We start from the raw sequence: 23,791 nt of genomic DNA on the forward strand, positions 1-23,791 counted from the left end.
ATGGAAGATTTCAAGCATGACTGTGCAGTTGACAAATCTCCAGCAACTCCATAAAGTGATCATGTTAACATAGACCAGAATTAAGGAATGTTTACTGCACCTTGTTGAATCCATGCCACAAATAATTAAGGCTATTCTGGGGGTATAGGTGTATCTAATAAAGTGGCTACTGAGTTTATGCCGTTTTACATATTTTAACTGTCATTTATTGGCTGTTGATGGCTCTGATTTTTCTCATTTAAACTAAACAGGAAAAAAATATTTAATATCTGGTAGATGATAGAAGAGGCATTGCTGCAATATCCTATTCTTCCCTAAATGTCAGAACAGTTCTAGTTCATCAAAACATGTTGTTGTGCTTCTGGGTATCTGTCCTGCATCAATAGTCGCTGACCTTTATCAATAAAAAATCAATTTAAAAATTAGACAAGCAAAATATTTCCATTATTGTATAATTGTTCTCACTACATACATTATCTTTGACCGAAAGCTGGGATTGTAGATCTGACATAAGTCATAATAGATTAGTTTGATTTTGTTAGGGACCAATAACATCTAATATTCACAGATCTGACTTATTAATGGGGTACTGGTTCATAGTGAATTAACAGGAGCATTAGTTTAGTTCACAAAAAGTCTGCTTCCACTGTATGTAGGTGACAGGTACATTGTAAAACACTCTAGGCTGTATCAACATACAGGAATGGTGTAGTTCAATGTGACTGGATCACAGTACAGCGATCAGAGTTCATGGCAGCATACAAAGGCTGCAGGTCCAGTGGATTCACTCACAGAGCAGCATGGGTAGTCCTTCCGGCTCTGTCTCAGTGTCATGTGACTGCTACACTGTGGAGATGTGCTGCTGCATATGTTTCTGTGTAGCCGAGTACACTGTTAGAGAGTCGGGTAAGTAGAACGGTAATATATGGCACACTGTTGAAAAGAGGAGCATGTAAATGCAAAGTAGGCAGGGGTATGGCATTTGTCAGTACATCTGGTTTGCAGAGGGCATACGAGAGAAAATCATATTTGCCAGCTTTGGCAGTGAGATCTCCGGGTATGGCCATGCGAATTGCATATTTAGGCCCCGTCCCTTTGCTAAACTTTATCAATTTCGGCATATTACAACAGATGGTGGGCCAGGATGATGTGTTTAGCTCCGCCCCCACCCACTTCACTAAGGAAGTGGGCAGATGCGGGAGATTGCCTTGCTCTTCCGGGAGACTGGGAGAACTCCCCAAAATTCAGGAATCTCCTGGACATTAATGAAGTGTATGCAACTATAGATAAAAGATTGTGGGCAGAGGGACAAGTGTGAAAAGTCTGGTAGGCAGGGGTGGCACATGGGAGAACAATTGGTGGACAGCGGGCACATGTGAAAAAAACTGGTGGGCAGAGGAAACATGCGAGAAAAAAATGCTGGGCAGGCGTTTGATATTGATGTGACCTGTGCATATCAGGTATGCGATACCAGAATGACCTGTGATCAGTATGTATAGGGTAATGAAATAAGAGTGTCTGTTGCTGGCTAACTGCGACAAGTTATTTTTGCTTTGTTCCAAAATCTAAAATCGCTCTAGAAATCCTGCATTTGCCCCTTGTCAACAGTGGATCATGCATAAGTGCATCTGGACTGCAGTCTTGATGGCCAGCCAGGAAGAGGTAAGAATAGTTATTACTATTTACAAAAGTCACTTGTGTGAGGGGCTGAGAAGTGGATACTTGGGAGAGGAGGGGAGGTATACTGGAGCTTTGCCTAAGGTGCTGAGGAACCTTGCACTGGCCCTGCCCGAGTCCTGTCCTTCTCTCTTCTTCAATCTCCTTCCTCACAGAGTGTGTCAGCATATTGCACAGTGTACTGCTATTCTGCAAATTGGGGCTTCTCACTGATTTTAACATAGTTAGTCCTGCACAGATTTGATTAACGGTACAAAATTCTGAAGTATGTCTTTGTCTCTAGACTACAAAATATCAACTTAACCTGAGCAAACTAGCTTACAAAAGAAAGCACAGGGAAACAACAAACATTTTTAGTACCTCTCGATTAGTTGTAAAAGTTTGTATATGGTGTAATGGTGTTTGCACTCCCATTTTTTTTTGGGCTTGTAATGCTCAACATCTGTCACTCAAATTGAAAAATGTTGCCTACCCTTGTCATAGATAAAGCTTTTTGAAAATAAAAAAGAAACAAACCTGTGAAACAAACATCTATTATTTTCCCACCAAAAGTTTATTGATCCATAATACTTTCTTGTTTAAGAACTTAATTTGCTCTTTCTAACATACAAAAGGCACAAGAAAGTTTGGAACCCTGTGACTAATTATGAAGATGTGCACAAACAGATACCACAGACTTTCATATGAATTGGGCCTTTAAATGCCCTCTTCTTACAGTGTTACAAGTTCTCTATGCAGTAAAAAAAATATGTACCCATGAGATTTAGGCAATAACAGATGGTCACAAGCTTTTGAAAGAAAAATAAACTGTTTTGAAGGCATCCAAAGGATAAGTCTTGTACATTCTAAAAACAGCTCAATTTAAAAATATTTTCGCTTTAAAGGAAATAATAAATTAAAACTGACATAAACACATTAACACACATTTTCATTCCTTTGTCTCCAGCATTATATGTCACGGAGCTTTCATTCTGTGCTCTTATTTTATAGTCTTAAAAAGTAATATGTAGGAAGAAACAGTGTGTTTACAAAGATAATGGCTTTTTATTTTGGTCATAAGTATATTTTTTAAGTGGTTAGTTGACCACCATTTCGCTGGCTTAAAGTGTACGTTTTGTAAATGTGGAGACAGCCATTTTTTGAGCTTTACCAATATTCAGCTTATCAAGTCACTTGGAGCAAGTGACATTACCGAGGCATTTGACACAGCTGAGTCATGCCTCAGTAATATGACGAGTTCCTAGGGAACTGACTGTATTTACAAGTATACTTGCTCAGACCTCAAAATGGATGTCTCTAATATATTTAGATGATGAGTACACTTTAAAGCATAACAAATTTGAAACCATGGGGAAAGGCCACAATTCAACAAGTTTGTGATAGTTTAATTTATCTATTAATACTGCAACATTCTAGATTATTTTACTTAATCTACAAAAGTAATTTGCAAATTTAGTACTTTTATTGCAATATAAGGTCTAAGTGTTCTATTATGGAATGTTTACATTAGCATTTAGGATATTTGTTTCATGGTGAAGTTCGTTCAGGTTTCTGTTACTAGGTTTAATAATACCACATTGCACAGACACATCAAACTAAGACCAGTTAGTCGTTAGATGTATTTTTTCTTTAAATACCAGTAGGCAAAATATCCCATTCCCCCTAATGAGCCCATGAGAAAAGATGCCCCAAAGAAGGATGGTGGTTTTCGTTTGACAAGGCGGAATGCGTTGGGTAAAACTGCTGACAGAAGAGTGGTGTGGATGTCTCCGAGTACTTTCCGAAATGCATAGCGCTTCTGTATTCTCTCAAAGTATGACTGTAAGTTTGGCCTGCTCCCATCTTCCCATTGTATTTTGGAAAGTCCAAGGAACTTGAGTCGATGTAATGTAGCTCCCAGAAGTATGTCGGCTAAGGTGAAGGTATTTCCACAAAGCCAAAGCTCACATTTCCGGCCTAAGTAAGAAAAAAATATTTATTTTAGTTAAGATAAAATGTATGTAAAGCATAAAAGCGGGTGTATACCTGTTAATGGCCATGGATCTTTTTACCAACATATATTTTTTATAACACCCTATCCATAAGAAGGCAACATGGATTTTTTAATGGACTAGTGTATGTAGAACATATCAGCTGTAACCCTTAGCATATATTAGTTTTCATTAGTCTTGCTACATTTGATGGCTTAAAGCTAATATCGGATTGGCTGCTGGGTTTACAGCAGTGTTGCTTTTTTCTTTATGTTATTAAACAACCTTTATTATTTTTAAAAGCAAACAGTTTGCTCAGTAACTACATATGTCAACTAACATTAAATTCAATCATTATTAAAAGCTAACAATGCCCCTTTTCTGTGTAAATAAAGAGAAATGATCAACTGTACAGTCACTTAAAATAGGAGTTGCTTTTTTACAGTTGTTCAGTGTAGCAGGGTTATGGTACTTTTTGTGATTGGGGACCTCCTCTGGGTAGCTCCTATGTAAGAACCACAAGCAGGAGTTTTCTGACTCATGGCCCAAAATTACAACTGGTTCCTGATTAGATTGAGTGCAGCGACCAACCAGTCATTATCCTGCTGGCATTTTTACCTGTGCATCAGATGCTCTGGTTTGCATACAATTTTACAAAAGAGGTCCAGAAGTGGACCGAAATTACATTAAGTACGGTACCCTACTGAGTGGTGGGAGTAGAACAACCCAAAGGTGAAAACCCACATAAAAACCGAATCAGTAAGAATTAATTTTTCATTATGGAAGAATAAAGAAAATTGGAGAATATGCGAGAAGGTTTTATGTGAATGATATTTGAGGTTTCAAATGAAACTGAATTACTGCATCTGGAAAAGAACAGGATATACATTAATGGCAAAATGAAAATCTCTGTATGCACGCACATATTGCATGCATTTTGCCGCATGTGACATCAGTGGGAGAGTAAAAATGAGAGTGTAAATTAATAATAAGGGAAGGTGCGGATGTGAGATAAAAATAGGACAGAAGAGTAATAGATATGACAGGCAAGGTCAAAATCTGAGAAATGGGGGCCAAATCTACAGAGTAAATGTTATAGTAGGTGTGGTAACATTGCCAGTCGAGCAAATCAGAACATAAATATTCTCTGTACAAAGATCTGTTCTGCTATCTAAAAACAGCAATAAAATAAACATGCAGTTTTCGTATTCTTCAGAAGATGTGTTTTAGATAAAACCCTGAAACTTTTTTAACCATGGGAATGAATAACTAGTATGATAATTAGAAACCCAAATTTTGTTCTATTGAAAACTGCTTGGGGCAGCATGGTGGCTAAGTGGTTAGCACTTCTGCCTCACAGCGCTGGGGTCATGAGTTCGATTCCCGACCATGGCTTTATCTGTGTGGAGTTTGTATGTTCTCCCTGTGTTTGCGTGGGTTTCTTCCGGGTGCTCTGGTTCCCTCCCACACTCCAAAAACATACTAGTAGGTTAATTGGCTGCTACCAAAATTGACCCTAGTCTCTCTCTATCTGTGTGTATGTTAGGGAATTTAGACTGTAAGCTCCAATGGGGCAGGGACTGATGTGAGTGAGTTCTCTGTACAGCACTGCAGAATCAGTGGCGCTATATAAATAAATGGTGATGATGATGTATCTTGTTCTTTATGCCGAGGTTTGTGGTAGCATACAATCATACTCATAAACATATTTACAATCTCAACATCATCTCAATTCCTGTTTATAAGTTCATGTTACATGAACCCCCAAATTTAAATGTACAAATATAAACCATGATGGTAAAATACACTGCTCAGTGTTACGCCACTCCATTATAAAGCTCCTCCCACATTATTATTGTCCTGATGACATCTGATAAGAGATCAAAGAGCTAGGACTGAGTTGCTGTATCAATACTGGTCATGTCCGTGTGTATGAATCAACTAATTCACATTGTTCAAAAAAGTATAAATAACTGTCAGTCACTCATTTGTCTGCTCATTTAGTTAGAGAAGTACCTCCCTTCTCCTAAATGGCAAACAGCTGCAGAGTGAAAGGGACAAGATGGACATATTTAGTTAAGTATAAACACTTCAGTTATTTCAAGTGCATTATTCAGCTCAGCAATACGCAACCTATGCTTTGAACATTGTCTATATGTGTATTACCAAGTAGCCTCACCCTCAATAAAACCACACCCAATGTTTAGCATGGACACTAATTTTCATGACCTCTTGTAATACTTTGCTGCAATATGGTCACTTTTGTGATAAATAAAGCCCTTTTGTGGGCTTAATGCTGAGTTGCCTGTTTGCGGAAAGAAAAATCCTCAAACTTGTACTGTGCATCATCATCTGTGCATGCCCACAAAACAAGTCATGGGCATCTGCATGTATGCAGTTTTGCTCGAATCTGACACTTGTGCCTGTTTGCGACTAGAGAGGTACGGCGGGGAAGGGTGCGTCTAATGTAGACTGAGCAACAAGGGGTAGGCACAGTTTACTCATGTTTTCATAACGATAAAAATACAAAAGTAGAAAGTAGTGGTGGTGTTTATAATAATGAATTGGCTAATTTGCAATGTTCACCTTAGTTGCTAGTCTTAAAATTGAACTTTATATTTCTGGTGATAATAAGTCAAAGTCAAGTTATAGTGATTACGTTTTGATTATTAGAGATAGGAAGAATGAGATCAGCAGAGAAGATTTACTTGCAACAAATGCTCTTGAAATAACCTATGCAATCTTTCAAAAAAGAAAGCAAAAGCAAGAATGATTAAGACAAGTATTTCTATATCAATAGCAGAGTTCAACTGCACATTGACCTCATGTAGATGTTGTGGACAGGTTAGATTCAGTTTGTTCCAATTCTGCAGCACCAGAGTCAATTGCCGGAGCATACTTTCCATCTCAATCTTGCTCACTATCCTCATTATACAGAACCACACCAATGCCAACACCACAAATACCACCAGCACCAAGGTTGCTCTAAGAAAAATCAATACAGTTATGAAATTCTCTATCACCTTTTTTCCCCAATAAAAATTCTATTTTTTTTTAGTATAGTCTTTTTTTAATAATGATAAGCACGTTGTTTCCAAATCAAAGTGTCACCTCTGTGTTTTATGGGTTAATAGAGGATAAATAAGTCACGGTTAGCCACAACAAGCTCTCGATTGCACCTACTGTACCATAATAAAACCCACTGAGAAAGGGCAAAAACTTTTTTTTCAGCAGAATCAAGTGCCACAGTAATCGAGAAGATCAGTTGCTCCCAGTTCAAACTCGATATTGTTGCATCTAGCAAATAATAACATTCTTCAGATAGCACTGCCATTACACATCCATTAAGTGATTATAATGATGATGATACAACTGTGGGCTCCTCAATGATATGTATCCTTTAATTCTGATGTGACCAGCATGCCCAGTTATACTTGCTAACCTTCTGTGACTGAATCTCTTGAGAAAAAGGAAGAGGTTCACTGCTCACATAATAAAGCCCTTTCGCTGAATGAAAAATTAGCAAAAATGTTAGTTCAGGAACTGATACCCTTCAAGACTGTGGAATCCTCAGCATTCTGAGAGTTTTTAGAGTGTGCGCAGCCTAGGTGGAAGATACCCAGGCACTACATTTATAATACAACCAGTCTTGGTCTTGCTCAATCCTACTGTAACAGAATTCTTATTGAAGTGTTGTTAAGATGTGGCAAAAATGTTGTAACTGAGCCGCAAAATCTATTCTAACTTTCAGTGATATTACACAGCCCAGAACATGTTGCATACACTTCAAATTAGGAAGCAATTTCCATGGCACAAGGAGTAAATAGATGTTGTTAGGAATTCACTGGAATATGAGGTGATGTTGTAGTAAAATTATAATGGAGCTTATTCCAGTTCAGTGCATTTAATATCTCAATACAAGCACAAGAACAGACTCTGATGTATTTCAGAGATGAGTCACAGCCAAAGGACAATGCATGGATATAACACAATATTTGTGGTAATGCAGGTATATAGCAGTATTTCTAGCAATGCAAAAATATACAGTCTTTATGAAAATGTGGGTATCTGTAGTAATGCTGGTATAAAAAAGCCTTTGTAGTAATACAGAAATATACAATTTTTACCGTGAATGCCCAGCAGATTGAGCAATGATAATTACCGTAGTCTGTGCCTGAAGATACTGAGTAGAGCTATATGAAGAGCATGCAGATGCAATACCAGATGTTAAGAACCAGCACTTAAGCCTTCTTCACAACTATTGAACTTCTCTCCTTGAGTTCTTGATATGATAAATAGTTGATTTAGGTGCAATCTTACTAGCAGCAGTATCCTTGCCTGTGAAGCCCTTTTTGTGCAAAGCAATGATGACTGCACATGTTTCCTTGCAGATAAAGTTAACAGAGGAAGAACAATGATTTCAAGCACCACCCTCCTTCTAAAGCTTTCAGTCTGTTATTCTAAATCAGCATGACAAAGTGATCTCCAGCCTTGTCCTCATCAACACTATTACCGGTGTTAACGAGAGAATCACTAACCTGATGTCAGCTGGTTCTTTTGTGGCAGGGCTGAAATGCAGTGGAAATGTTGTTTTTGGGATAAAGTTCATTGTCAAGGCAAAGAGGGACTTTGAAATTAATTGCAATTCATCTGATCACTCTTCATGACATTTTGGAGTAAATGCAAATTGCCATCATAAAAACTGAGGCAGCAGACTTTGTGAAAAACAATATTTGTGTCATTCTGAATACTTTTGGCCATGACTGTATGATCAGGCTTCAAAATCCAAATGCCTGTTTAACAAATTGAAATCTCTTCTCAACCCTCCCACTCCAAACCCTCTGACTAATATCAGTGTCCAGGATCTTTCGTCCTTCTTCAAGGACAAGATTGACAAGATCAGATTAGAAATGGTATCATCTTCTTAGACTAGCAACCAGCTCAATTCCTTTCCAGCATCCTCTGACAGTCTCTCTTCATTTGATCTCACAAATGAAGATGAAGTATCTACTCTTTTCATATCTTCCTAATCTACCACCTGTCCTCTTGATCCTATACCCTCACAAATTGGTAGATCCCTGTCTCTAGTGCTCATTCCACTTATAACTAAAGTGTAATCTCTCTCTCTACTGGTATGTTCCTGTCATTATTCAAGCATGTCGTGATAACTCACATTCTGAAAAAACAAAATTCTGACCCAAACTCTCTCTCAAATTACTGTTCAATCTCTCAGCTCCCATGCCCCTCCAAGCTCCTAGAGAAACTTGCCTGCACTCACCTCACACACTTCCTTTCCATAAACAACCTATTGGATCGTTTTCAGTCAGGTTATCGCTCTCAACACTACACAGAGACTGCGTTAACTAAGATTGTCAATGATTCGAGCACTGCTAAAAACAAATGCCATTACTCTCTTCTAATTCTCCTGGATCTCTCTGCTAAATTCAATACTGTTGACCACTCTCTTCTCATACAAACACTACATTCCCTAGGTCTTCAAGATAATGTCATATCCTGGTTCTCATACTTCATTTCTAATCACTCTTCAAGTGTTGATTTCTCTTGATCCACCTCTGCTAGGTTTCCTTTATCAGTAAGAGTCCCATAAGGCTCAGTGCTAGGTCCTCTGCTGTTCTCTATCTATACTACTTCTGTTGGAAAACTAATAATTTCCTTTGGATTTCAGTATCGTCTCTATGCATATGAAATTATCAAATTTATCTATCCTCTCCTGATCTCTCACCATCTGTGTTGTCCCGCATTACTGACTGTCTGTCTGCCATTTCATCTTGGATGTACTCTCGCCAACTCAAACTCAATCTCTCAAAAACAGAGTTAATAATATTCCCACCCACCAACAGTTACCTACCTGACATTTCTATTTCTGCTGACAACATAAATCCCATCCTGCAAGCTCGCTGCCTAGGTGGGACCCTTGATTCACAACTATCCTTTGTTCCCCACATTGACTCTATATTTAAATCATGTTACATACTAAAAAACATTTCCAGAATACACACATCTTGCACAAGACACTGCAAAAACTTTAATACATGCACTCAAAATCTCCAACATTGACTATTACAATTCCCTTCCCCTAAACAGACTCAAACTCCTACAATCTGTTTTGCACATAGTGGCCAGACTGATTTTCCTTGCAAATCGGCGTTCCTTTGCTGAGCGTCAATCTTTACATTGGTTGCCGGTCTTTTACAGAATCCAATACAAAATTCTTCTACTGGCATACAAAGCCATCAACAAAACTGCACCAACATACATCTCCTCACGTGTCTCAAAATATCTCCCAACTCGACAACTCCGTTCTGCACAAGATCTCCGTCTCTCAATCACTCTCATTACCTCCTCCCATTCCCGTTTAAAGGATTTTTTTTGAGCTGCACCCACTCTGTGAAATTCCCTTGCACAATAAGACTTTCCTCTGGTCTACAAACCTTCAAGCGTTCTTTGAAAACCCACCTCTTCATGCAAGCTTATAATATTCCTCAACCACCCTTTTTACCTCACTAGGTTACCCTATTACTACCCTTTACACAATTCACACAAGACAACAACCCTCTGACCCCAGACCAACATTGCTGTGAGTCTGGATCACATAGTATACAAATCATTTTGTACTTTTGCAATTTAGCTAGACAAATATGCAATATATAGAGTTAACCTCATGTATTCTACTTCAATTGACCTATAGATTGTAAGCTTGCGAGCAGGGCTCTCTTACCTCTTTATCTGTTTTGCCCAGTATTGCTTATTACTGTGTTTGTCCCCAATTGTAAAGCGCTACGGAAGTTGCTGGTGTTATATAAATAAATGTTGATGATGATATATATCTTCCTATGTTATATAGTTTAAATAAACTAAAATGACAATAACATGGCAATATTTGAGGCTATATATCTGGAAAGGACTTTTGAGTTCAAGCCAAATGGCGTAACAGAGGAGGAAGGAAGAGAAGAACAAATGTGGAAAAATGTTAGTGACGTGATGAGCTAGTTAAAACAAAACATTATGGGGAGTTAAAAGAAGCTAGTATAATGGTGAGATTGTTATTGATGGCTTTAAATTAAGTAATGATATGCGTTACATTCATCACACCATTATAATATAATGATGTGCACCACATCACAATCCCAAATGGAAAAAAATCTGCTCTGGAATATGTCAAATTGCAATCTTAGTACCAGCTGCAAATTAATATCATCATACTCATTATGAAATATTGACAGTTTACCAGTGACAACAGGATCAGGAGGAAAGTGAAAGAAAGTAAGACAAAGAAGTTAAATTAGAGGCAGCGAATAATGTCATCCAAGACGAATCTCACCTGGATGATTGAATTTGGATTTCAGAGTAGAAGGCACAGACAACACCAGTTCAGGTGCTTGCAGATGCCTTGGGGTAACCACCTGCGACTCCAAATGCAGAAGTGCGGCTGAGTAGTACCCACAAATGGCGGTACCAAGAGGTGCACATTTAAAAATCTTACTCACCTTTGGACAACACTATCATACAGATGTATGAACTCATGAATGCCAGTGAGTACACTGCATGATGAATTGTTTCATCTATGGAAAGCAAAATTGACTCCCTTTGACTCCTACTGCAGGATATTATCCCTCTCCAGCTCTGTGTTCTTCGTGCTGGTGACAGTGGGGGAGAAACAGTGGTGTAGGGCAAGGTTTATCTCATGGAGACTGATGCTTACAGCTAGTGAGATGCTTGGCAGCTAAGGAGCTCACCCTCATCCGAGGTGCAGCAGAAGAGGTGCTGACTTTGTTACTTGGATCCTGAGCACACGCTAATGAAGTAGAAATCTAATAGCCAAATTCTCTGTCGCAACTCAACAGCCAGGTGCAACTGATATGCTTTGTCACACATTGACATTAAAAAAAGCAAGTAACAAGCTCAGAGTGAGGCACCATGCTGTCATGTTAAAGTTTGAAAATCCCACAAAGGAGAGGGTTCAAGGGTATAGCTCTATACTCCATGATGCACACTCAAGCTTAGGGACAGGAACAGCAAGATCAGCCTGAGAACTACATTCACCCATCTGTGCTGAGGAGTCAATAACAGGGGAGAACCGTGTTTCATCAACCTCTGCAACTCCAGAGACAATACTAGGAATGGATTAAGCATTTAATGCCCATGGCTCTTTCATCGCTCAATGTGTCACTAAGCACAGAAGCAAAAGTGTTAGTGAAAGCTTCGCACCTGGGCTCACATACTAGAGATACCTCCAGTCCCATGCCCATTACATCACTCAATGCCTTAATAATCGGGACAAATATTTCAAATTGCATAAATTCGCCTATCAATCAAAAAAATGGCTTTGTTAGTTCCTTAAGCTGGGAACACACATATGTAATCTTACTTCAGATGCGATTTCTGTAACGATTTTACCAACTACTGAAAATCTTGTTGAGCATGCTGATTCATGCATACACACCTACGTGATTTACCAACAGATCTGAGATCTGCATTTCTCACAACCAACTGCTGAAAAGATTGTGACTATGTATACACTGTACAGAGATACAGTGGAAGTGTTGCACAGACTATGGACAGACGTCCGTGAGTGCAAACACACTTCCAAATTTGCCCAACATCATTCCATTGTTAATCAAGTTTTTTAAGAAGTTAATAAAACCAAATCAAATGTTTTGGTATGATAAAACATGATCGTGGGAGTATACACACTCTTGCAATAAACAGTCGTTTATTGTGTGATCTGCATGATAATTGCATAGATGTGTATGCAACTTAATTCTGTAGCGCTGCTGCTTCCAACTACTGTGAGTAATGTTGAAGGAAGCTAAATTTCCTCAAAGCTGCACTCTGGCACAACCTGTTGCCCTAAATTAGACTCAACAAAACTTGGAGCGGCAGCTACTAAACCAGAGGCTACATTGCCACTCCAGATTCTCTCCTCCTACTCTTATTTCCCTCTTTGCTCTCTTTTTTAACTCTTCCTCTCATTTTTAATCGTGTCTGCGCTCTCTCCTTTTCGCTCTCTCTTTTTTACTCACCATCGCTCTCTCCTTTTCTGTCACCGTTTCACTTTTTTTCCTCCTCTGTCTAAATCTACTGCCTTCTCACAGCAACAGTTGGTATTACCAAGTCTTTTATTATGTCCCACGTTTCAATGAGCAAAACGTGATACATCATGTCGTGACCAAATAGGCATAAAAAAAATGATAGTGGTAATTCTGCACAGAACACAGAAGCTAAATGAGGAAAAAAGTGAATATTCAGGTTTGAAAATTTCAAACATATCTATTCTTTTGTCCCAACATGGGCCTCTTTTAAAGGGAATGGTCCAAAACACATGCTGGCTTGGTGCTACCAAGCAATTACAGTTGAATAAAACATTTATCAGACATTGTTTTATTTAAGAAAAAATGGCATAACATGTCTTTTAAATAAATATTGCATTAATATTGTGAATCTTTATTGTGTGATACCCCCAGAAATAACAGAGCACAGCGGGGATGCAGGAGGGGGTACATGTCCAGTTATGCTAATTGCAGGAAAAAGGTAGTGGAAATGTGAGATTGGATCCTAATGAGACTCTGCAAAGGTCACATCAATTATTCATTTTCTTTCAAAGCAGTAAAGAAAATGGAGGCATGTGAAAACAAATCAGATATAAAAAGAAAGGCTGCTTGCTGACCGAGCTACTCTGTGAAATAGATTAAGCTTCTGTTAAAGGGACTATAACCTCAAACATTCTATTTGCTTCTCTGTGTTTTGATATTGTATTGTGAGTGGATTTTCCTATTTTAATAAGATTGACAGGAGGGGCCTGATACATTTAATAAAGGCAAAAAATGAGTAAATTATCTCCTGGACAAACCATGTTACAATGCAAAGGGTGCAAATTAGCTTTTTATTTTGCACATAAGGAAAATACTGGTTGTTTTTTCATGTAACACACAAATACTTGATAGATTTATTTTTACACTGAAATTTAAAATTAATCTAGGACATGCCCTATTCCAACAATAAATCTGTCCCCACATTTTAAATTTACCTCCCCCTCCAATGCAACATGGTATTGCCAAGGTGCAAAGTTACTCTTTTTTTGCTTTACTTTCCTTAATGAATCAGGCACGAGATCTCTGGGTTAAATAAGGAGATTATGGCGAAAAGAGCACAAACAATGGTATTTTTGATGAATGGTGAGCTCTGCAAGTAGACTAATATAATCAGAGAAACAAGGTAAAATCCTATAACAATATTTTTATACATCCATTCCTAAATACTCACATTACACAAATACAAAGGTTATATATATATATGAGAAAATATGATGTTGGAGGGTTAAGTTTTTGAAGGTCTCTATCATTACTGAAGCCATCAACCAATCTGTTTTCTCAGACACAATGATTTCAGAACACATCAGAATAAATTCTCTTTGAAGTGGCACTGCCTTCTACAAACTGTGGAGGCAGCCATTCTGGAGGCTTGACCAATATTAATGAGAATACAGTTTGTGAATGCTCTAAGCATCTGTGACATCACTGAGGTATGAACTGATGCTTACTAATTAATTAATTGTGGTTAACTATTTCCTCTAGCATATATTGCTTGATTATCAGGAATGTTCTTTACATATTAAAACAGAGCTAAAATTGGTGCTCTGGGAAGACAAAACATGAATTCAAACAATGCTTCACTTGTGTGTACTTATTAAATAATTTAGTACTTTAAAGCAATGTGCTTGATAGTCTTCATTTGTTTCCTAACAAGAAATTAGACCAATCATTGATTTGTTTGCAGGGCTCATTTTGCTAATTAAAATAGACTTTGAATGATGTTTTGATTTATGCCGTTGGCATTCCACACTACATGAAGCCTTATTGAACATTTCTTAGATTTTGTCTGCGCAGAAAATACAACAGACACTGGAGGTCATGTACAAAGGGCAGAATGACTGCTCCCAGCACAAATATTGCTTTGAACCTGCTGCCTGCTTAGTTTTTCACAGAATGTTTGTGGAGCAAGATGGGTTCCTGGGGAAATAAATCTGCAGAGAGGAGGAGTTGCATAGAGTGAAGGTATTCTAAATGAAAATACGGAAGAGGTGAACTGGTATGCCTCATTTTGCAAAGCAGATATAGGCAAATTATGTTTAAAATTATGATTTTATAATTATTTCCTCGAGCTCCATGGCAGCCCTTACCAATGAGGTAACATCCTAATCAGATGAGCATTGACAGGAAAATAAGAATACCTGAGACAATATAACGTAACTCCTCTTCTTCCTCAGTGTCTTTGAGTAAGTTCCCAAACTGCTTCTGAAGCATATATTACACAACAAGGGTGGACATATTAAGAGGTAAATATAATTTGCTTATTTCCTCTTTGGACTCCCTGGCAGCTTTAAACAATGGGATGTACCCAAGCATTAACATATTGCCTGGAACAATAAACAGTGACACTATTAAAATACCAAAAAAAAATTATTCATTGATCTCAAGTCTGAAGAATACTTGTTCCAAACTGAGCTTCACTTACTGGTCTCTTATCCAGCATATAATGTCTTTTAAAGGTGCAGATTGTAGGCCATCTTGTCACTTTACAAATCTCTTTTGCCATTGCTCTAATTTAGTGTGCCTTTACAATTGTGGGCATGTCCTTGCTGTGCTCCAGAAGATATTACAAAGAGCACATCAGTTTTTCTCAGTTTCTTTTTTTCTGCAGATAAGTGGAGACCACTCTCACCACATTCCATGTATGTAGACTCTTCTCCTCTTCATTCTCTGCTTGCAGACAAAATGCTGACAATGTAATTTCTTGACTCAAATGCAAACTCAGACACTACTTTAGGCCAAAAAAAATAAATCAGGATTTGTCTACTCTATCAGGAAAAATATTTAGGAATGTTTCCTTGCACCATAATTCATGTATTTCTCCTATTCGTCTTACAGACATAATTGCCACCAAAAACCAACATTTTTTAAAGAGTCTTTTGTAGAAGCTTATAGAAAGCTGTTAATAAATCCAGAAAGATTAAATTCCCATGGTGGCAGAAATGGCCTAATGAAACCTCTTGACCGATTTGAAGACACGTTTTATTCACTCTTCCAATGTTCATTTTGTATCCAGAAGGACGCATAAAGCATAAACTTGAACTTTCACAGCTTTCGCAGCCAGGCACTTATCTAGGCCTTCCTGTACAAATTTGAATATTTGGGTAATCATTTTTTCCAAATTTTATATATAGTTGATTGAAGAATTCTGTTTCCTGACTTGCAACAGGACTTCCGTTACTTGATTTAAGATTCCTTTGATTTTGAGCATTGTCCACTCTCTTTCCACACCATCAAGTAGAGTGTACTCAGGTTCAGGTGTAACACTGGTCCTTCGTACAGGAAATCTGGGTACAGGAAATCTGGGCATAATGGTAGAGGCCATGGTGCCTCTAGAAGCATTCCCAGACTATTGCAAACCATGGATGCTGAAGCCAGAAGGGGAGAATTGCAATCACCTCCACTTCCTTCTTTCTTATCTTTCTCAGACTTTTTGTAATGAGGGAATGAAAGGAATATGTATCCTAGATCAAAGGACTTGTCAAGGTGTCTATTCCCTCTGTCTTCAGGATCAGACTCAATTTGGTATTCTGTGTTGTTGCCATTAGATCTATTTGTGGTAGGCCAAACATTTGTACTAGTAGCCAAAACACATCTTTGTTCAGAGACCATTCTCCTGGATGAATCTGATGTCGGCTGAGGTAATCTGCCACTCTCGTTCTGAAACAGGAGTTCCTTGAAATAAGATTTTTTGGGATCCAGAGATTCTTGTCTGTGATCCCAACTCTTGAGCATTTCCAATTGTATAGTTCTCATGCCATTTTACCCATGGTTTGATTTCTAATGTAGAGGTGAACATACCAATAAGGAACTTTCTTATTGATGTTTTTTTTTTATTAAGGTTTCCATCTTGTCCATCCTTTCTTCGGAAACAGTTACTGTCTTTTGCTGTATCTACATATAGACCTAGAAATTGCAACTGCTGCTACTACTAGATGACTTATGTTGATAACCCATCTGTGATCCTTAAAAAATATGGTTATCTTGTCTGTTCTTTCTTGGTATATATCCTTATTTTATTAGCGACGCCATTATAACCACAGAACTTTGGTGATTATTCTTGTAGATGTTAAAAGACAAAATGGTTGGCACGGTAACCGAGAACACAAAAACTGAGAAACCGGTGATTTTGTAATACTATGGAAATATGAAGATATGCATCCTGCAAATCTATTGAAGTCAGAAAATATCCTAAATCTTGCACCTTTTTAATGAAGCTTAATGTCTCCATTAGAAAATACTTCATTTGAATGAATTTGTTCAGGCTTCTTAAATCTAATACGGTCCTGAAATCTTGTGACTGTTTTTGCACCAGAAAAAAGTTTGGAGTAAAATCCTTTCCCCCTTTGATTGTTAGGGACTGATGAAGGTTTTGAATATTGAATAGTGGCCCCTGTAGTACTGGGGAGACCAGAATCCTGAACCTTATAAAAACATTGTTGAACATTATTCCTATGCATGGAGTCCTTTAAAGGTCATTCATCTTTTTATGGAACAGTAGTCTTGGCTGATTGCCTTGACACCATTGCATTGACTATAAGCATAACAGCCCATTTTTCTACTTCACTGTCTGAGAACATATACATCCTCTCAATTATCTTAGGATTCAGCTGACACCTTTCTGGTTGCTACCATTCCATTTTGTTAAGATCTTTAATCACACTGTTCATCAACGGACATTTTCCGTTTGCGCAGCATATTTTGCATGAATTAGCTATGCTCATACCCAGAAACAGATATTAAGCCTGTCTGACTCTCTGAGTTGTTATTTTATTGTATGAGAAAACAATTCATTATGCCTTCTGATGTGAGCTTGTATTGTTCTTACGAAGGTGTGTATACTACTGTCTGTTCTGCAAGTACTGTTTAGGCAAAGCATACTTCCACCCAGATTCAGATCAAAAAATATCTTGAGATACACTTGGATTTGAATACGGCTAGATCTGCAAGTTGCATGCTATTTTTTAAAACGCAACTTACGTGCAAGTTGCATTCAGACATGAATCAGGCCCTCTATGGTTATATTGACAAAGAAAGTATTCTACACTGTTATAGTGACTGGAATATCTTGATTTTGTGGATTTATTAATACATTTAAACAGGGGAGGGTTGGCAAGTTTTAGCCTGGGGGGGCAAGACTCGACTCAGCAGCCTATTAGGGACATTTTAAAGGATAAAAATTGCAGGTGGTCCAGTGACCCAGCCTAAAGTAGTCGAATATGGGACCGGCCTGGGGGGCAGATGCCCCCCTGCCCCTGCATTTAAGTAAATTATCTACTATATTTAGATTAAATGACCTGGGTTCCACTTTTACTGTTTTCACTGAATGCGGAGCAATCTCCCTCTTCATGGATTCACCAGACATATAGAAGGACCAGGTAAATCATTCATATCCAAACCCATATAAGCTTTAAATCTTTTAATACCCTGATGAGCATAGATATCATCTAGTAACAAAATACTTCTTTATGCAGTCCATTAATTCCCTAACCTGTCCCTAATTTGTATCTGTTACAACCATACACATCTCTGTATTAGGCAATGTATTATTAGAGGCTCCACAAGTCCTATTATTAGGAAATCGCAGGAATAATGAGGTTATGTTGTAGTAAAAAAAACTTTATGGAACTTGCAGTATCAAGAGCAGTCAGGAAAAGCACAAGCTCTGAGGTGATGCAAGGCTGATAAATTAGCAACAATGTAATGCAGAAATCATGCAGTAGTATAACAGTCTTTAGTTGCAATACAGATATAAATAATATCTCTGAAGAAATACTGGTGCATGTTTACATAGTCTGAGGCAATGTAAGAAATATGAACAATGTCTCTGAATAAATGCTGGTGCAGATTCACACAGTCTAATAATCACTGTGAAGCCCCATAAAAGAGATAAATAGATAGTTAGTGCAGTCTATGTCTGAGGATTCATTAGAGCTATATATGAATAGCGTGTAGATGCAGAACAGAAAACGTGAGACAAATTGAAGCAGAACTAGGAACCAGCAGACTTGTATTATGCAGTCCAAGTATCAGGAGACAAATGAATGCAGTGCCAGGAACAACAGGTCTAAGTTAAGAAAAAATAGAACACAGGTACAGGAACCAGAAAGCTAGCGTATCCAACAATATCACTGGCAATGAATGCATTACAGGTGAGGGTTTAAATAGTGGAGTCTTTCAGTCACCTCACAGAGGAAAACACAGTTAAAGTACATAGCAGACCTGAGTACCCAGCAAGGTGCAAGACAGATTTAACCCTAACAGCTATGCTGTTTCTTTTCTTTTTACCAACAGACTTCCATAAGGGTATTAAAGAAATGTATAAGAAATACTAACTAACCTGACCTAATAAATATCCTATGGCAGCACAATAATAGTGGGACTTACCTTGACTCAGTGCTCTTTAGACTTTTGAGAAGCTCTGGATCCATAGTCAATGTCCTCCTTCTCTGTGCGGTCTTCCTCTTTTTGTTCCTCTATAATCAGTGCTCTTTTAACCCCCGACACTAATCACGAGTCTATGGATGGCTCTTCCAGATGACGCGCCAGAGTGCTGGAGACTTCTGACTACGCATGGTTGGCTGGAAGCCGGCAGATGCACCGGCTTCTCTCAGCTCAATGGAGGAACGTAGCGGTCCCAGTTAGGAAACCCTTGCCCTGGGAAGCAACAATATGCAGCTTTCCAGATCCTGCTCCAGATATGTCCTACATTTAAACATACAAAAAACACCATCCTACACTATACTATTACACAATCCACTGCCTACTCAGCAACGTAAGACAGGAAAAAAGACACTGAGGTAGAGGAGTCACATTATATAGCCTCAGATGTTTTTCTTTTCCTGTCAGGTAGTCCGAAGAGGAAATAAAATGTAAAATTATAGAATAAGATTATTGTAATTACAAGAATAGATGGAGAAGGCACTTTTTTAGGTGTGTTCCTTGCTGTGCAGAATGTCACTTGACTCTTTGCACTCTGGAGGATTTGCTTTTTACACCAGTTCAGAGCTATGTCCGAGGGGTTTTCTTATGTCGTGTCCCATATTTGCAAATTCTTGCAATACACTTGACTAAAAGTGGCCTTTCCCTGTTGAAAGATCCATTATGAAACACTTTAAAACTGAACAATGGTATTTAGTTATTTGGTGGAGCTTGTTTCTTGAGTACATATGGAGAGACCGGTAGGTCATGCAAGCACTGTTGGTGGCATGCATTTCCAAAACACACCCAAAATAGGTTGTTTTGGAAATAGAGTAGTTTGGTTTATTCATGTCATTTCTGATGCAAAGAACTTGTTTACACATACCTTCATATTCAATTTTCCTCTTCTCCAGTTCAGCCTCAATTTGATCTAATACCATGGCTAACTCAATAAGGATTTTTTTCAAGTTGTTCACATTGTCATGTTCCAGTATTTTAGCCTGGAGAAAAGAACAGAGATAGCAATGTTTTATTTCACCTTGTACACAACCATGTTTGTGATACAGAGTACTTAATAAGGCATGAATCACTTGCAGAAAGAAGATAGTATATCACACAGTATATTCTATACATTAGAGGGCTCTATGATCTTCAGATCTACTGAGCTATATGTAGAGTGCTAGAACTGCTCATGCCTGATTCAGTGTTTCATTTAGAGACTGCTTCAACCTGATTTATAATGGCGGTTAAAAAAAACTACCCTCCCAGCGTAATACACTGGTGGTAGTCTGCCTGCCCTACTGATGTTTGGTCCAGAAGAGAGATGGAACAGCTGCAGGTTTCCAGTAATGGAGGATATTCTTTCTTTCTAGGCATTCAAGCTGATAAGACAGAAGGTGTTCATTAAATACGGCAAATCAGTGTTAGAAGTAGAGATGGGCGGGTCCGGTTCTCCGAGAACCGAACCCACCCGAACTTTGGGTATCCGAGTACCGAGCTGAGCAGCTCGGTACTCTCCCGCCCATTCCGAATCCAAATCGAGGCCGAACGTCATTGTGACGTCGTCGGATCTCGGGACTCGGTTCTCGCGATACTTCAACTTTATAAATACACGCCTCCACAGCAATCCATCGCCATTTGACAGAGGGAGAGAGCAGGGTGTAGTCATAGGCTAATTAGAGCAGGGACAGAGAATACCATATTGTTCTTGCAATTGCTCTAACCAAAATCGCTAGTGCAGAGAGGAGGATAGAGGTTTATTATTTTTTCTTCATATTTGGCACTCCCCAGCGCTTTTGGGGTGTCCCCCATAATTGTGCATTAATATTTCTGGCTGTCAAAAGTCATATCTGTCAGCAGTATCTACTAAATAATTTGTAGCACACCTCAGTGTTTTTGGGGTGTCCTCCCTAATTGTGCATTAATATTTCTGGCTGTCAAAAGTCATATCTGTCAGCAGTATCTACTCAATAATTTTTAGCACTCCTCAGTGTTTTTGGGGTGTCCTCCCTAATTGTGCATTAATATTTCTGGCTGTCAAAAGTCATATCTGTCAGCAGTATCTACTCAATAATTTTTAGCACTCCTCAGTGTTTTTGGGGTGTCCTCCCTAATTGTGCATTAATATTTCTGGCTGTCAAAAGTCATATCTGTCAGCAGTATCTACTCAATAATTTGTAGCACTCCTCAGTGTTTTTGGGGTGTCCTCCCTAATTGTGCATTAATATTTCTGGCTGTCAAAAGTCATATCTGTCAGCAGTATCTACTCAATAATTTGTAGCACTCCTCAGTGTTTTTGGGGTGTCCTCCCTAATTGTGCATTAATATTTCTGGCTGTCAAAAGTCATATCTGTCAGCAGTATCTACTCAATAATTTTTAGCACTCCTCAGTGTTTTTGGGGTGTCCTCCCTAATTGTGCATTAATATTTCTGGCTGTCAAAAGTCATATCTGTCAGCAGTATCTACTCAATAATTTTTAGCACTCCTCAGTGTTTTTGGGGTGTCCTCCCTAATTGTGCATTAATATTTCTGGCTGTCAAAAGTCATATCTGTCAGCAGTATCTACTCAATAATTTGTAGCACTCCTCAGTGTTTTTGGGGTGTCCTCCCTAATTGTGCATTAATATTTCTGGCTGTCAAAAGTCATATCTGTCAGCAGTATCTACTCAATAATTTTTAGCACTCCTCAGTGTTTTTGGGGTGTCCTCCCTAATTGTGCATTAATATTTCTGGCTGTCAAAAGTCATATCTGTCAGCAGTATCTACTCAATAATTTTTAGCACTCCTCAGTGTTTTTGGGGTGTCCTCCCTAATTGTGCATTAATATTTCTGGCTGTCAAAAGTCATATCTGTCAGCAGTATCTACTCAATAATTTGTAGCACTCCTCAGTGTTTTTGGGGTGTCCTCCCTAATTGTGCATTAATATTTCTGGCTGTCAAAAGTCATATCTGTCAGCAGTATCTACTCAATAATTTTTAGCACTCCTCAGTGTTTTTGGGGTGTCCTCCCTAATTGTGCATTAATATTTCTGGCTGTCAAAAGTCATATCTGTCAGCAGTATCTACTCAATAATTTGTAGCACTCCTCAGTGTTTTTGGGGTGTCCTCCCTAATTGTGCATTAATATTTCTGGCTGTCAAAAGTCATATCTGTCAGCAGTATCTACTAAATAATTTTTAGCACTCCTCAGTGCTTTTGGGGTGTCCTCCCTAATTGTGCATTAATATTTCTGGCTGTCAAAAGTCATATTTGTCAGCAGTATCTACTAAATAATTTTTAGCACTCCTCAGTGCTTTTGGGGTGTCCTCCCTAATTGTGCATTAATATTTCTGGCTGTCAAAAGTCATATCTGTCAGCAGTATATACTAAATAATTTTTAGCACTCCTCAGTGCTTTGGGGGTGTCCTCCCTAATTGTGCATTAATATTTCTGGCTGTCAAAAGTCATATCTGTCAGCAGTATCTACCAAATAATTTTTAGCACTCCCCAGTGGTTTGCGCTCAGAATGGATTCAAAGCAGTCCACATATGATCTGAATGAGCAACCAGGTTCTGTCACCAGTCCTGATGTTAGTGTTCCCAGTACGTCATCTGGCCAAGGTGATGTCAAACAACAGAGTGTTTCCAAATTAGTGCAAAAAACAAAAACCAAAAATTTTTTTACTGTATTGAAGCGAAAAAGAAGTGTAACTGAGCAAAAGTTAAGTGACGATAAAAAAAAAATTGCAAGCATGCCATTCTACACACGCAGTGGCAAAGAGAGAATGAGGCCTTCACCTTTGGCTATTAGTGGCAGATCCCAAAAAGTTACCCAGCCTACAATTGGTGCACAACTACTGTTACGCGTCAAAGCCGAGCTGCAAGATAACAGTGAAGCATTACAGGAGAATATTTGCTCTGATTCACAAATGACAACAATCCCTGTGGAGAGTCCATCCAACAGTGGGATGTCTAATAGTGAGCATTTTGCTGATGTGTGCCTTAATAGCCCGAGTGTAGCCGGTGATACACAAATTGAGGATGCCACTTTGGAATTAGAAGAGGATGAGGGGGAGATTTGTGTAGGCGACGAGGGCGCTAATGATGATGTTGATGATTATGATGCAGACAGATACCAAATTGCCTTTCTCAATTTCTATTTATATTCTAGATTATATAACGGCTGAATAGTTTTCTATTTTACTCCTAGTGGAGAGAGGATCTGATGCAGACAGATACCAAACTGCCTTTGTCCATTTCAATTTATATTGTACAGTATATAACGGCTGAATTTATTAGTATTTTATACAAGTGGAGGGGGGCCTAGAGAGACAGAAACCAAACTGGCTTTCTCCATGTCAATTAATATTGTACAGTCTATAACGGCTGGATTTTTTGGTATTTTATACAAGTGGAGGGGGGCCTAGAGAGACAGAAACCAAACTGGCTTTCTCCATGTCAATTAATATTGTACAGTCTATAATGGCTGAATTTTTAGTTTTTTTAAAAAAGTGGAGGGGGGCCTATAGAGACAGAAAGCAAACTGTCTTTTTCCATTTCTTTACATATTTAACTATAAGTGTAGGGTGTAATATACATCCAAAGACGATGGCTGCATTGCCAATATGCATAGAT

The 23,791-nt window shown here is 38.4% G+C and overlaps 1 protein-coding gene across 1 annotated transcript in view; it reads right to left on the minus strand.

Moving 5' to 3' along the window:
• Positions 1-2,211: 2,211 nt before the first annotated feature.
• Positions 2,212-23,791, minus strand: part of GDAP1L1 (ganglioside induced differentiation associated protein 1 like 1) — a 51,731-nt gene continuing 30,151 nt past the window's right edge. The window contains exons 5-6 of the mRNA XM_075176825.1: positions 20,064-20,178; positions 2,212-3,633 (exon numbers count right to left, since the gene is read on the minus strand). Coding sequence (XP_075032926.1) covers positions 3,290-3,633; positions 20,064-20,178 — 459 coding nt within the window. The 3' untranslated portion in view covers positions 2,212-3,289. The remainder of the gene's footprint in view (positions 3,634-20,063; positions 20,179-23,791) is intronic.

The sequence above is a fragment of the Mixophyes fleayi genome, chromosome 6 (genome assembly GCF_038048845.1).
Source record: "Mixophyes fleayi isolate aMixFle1 chromosome 6, aMixFle1.hap1, whole genome shotgun sequence".
Taxonomy (NCBI): Eukaryota; Metazoa; Chordata; class Amphibia; order Anura; family Limnodynastidae; genus Mixophyes; species Mixophyes fleayi.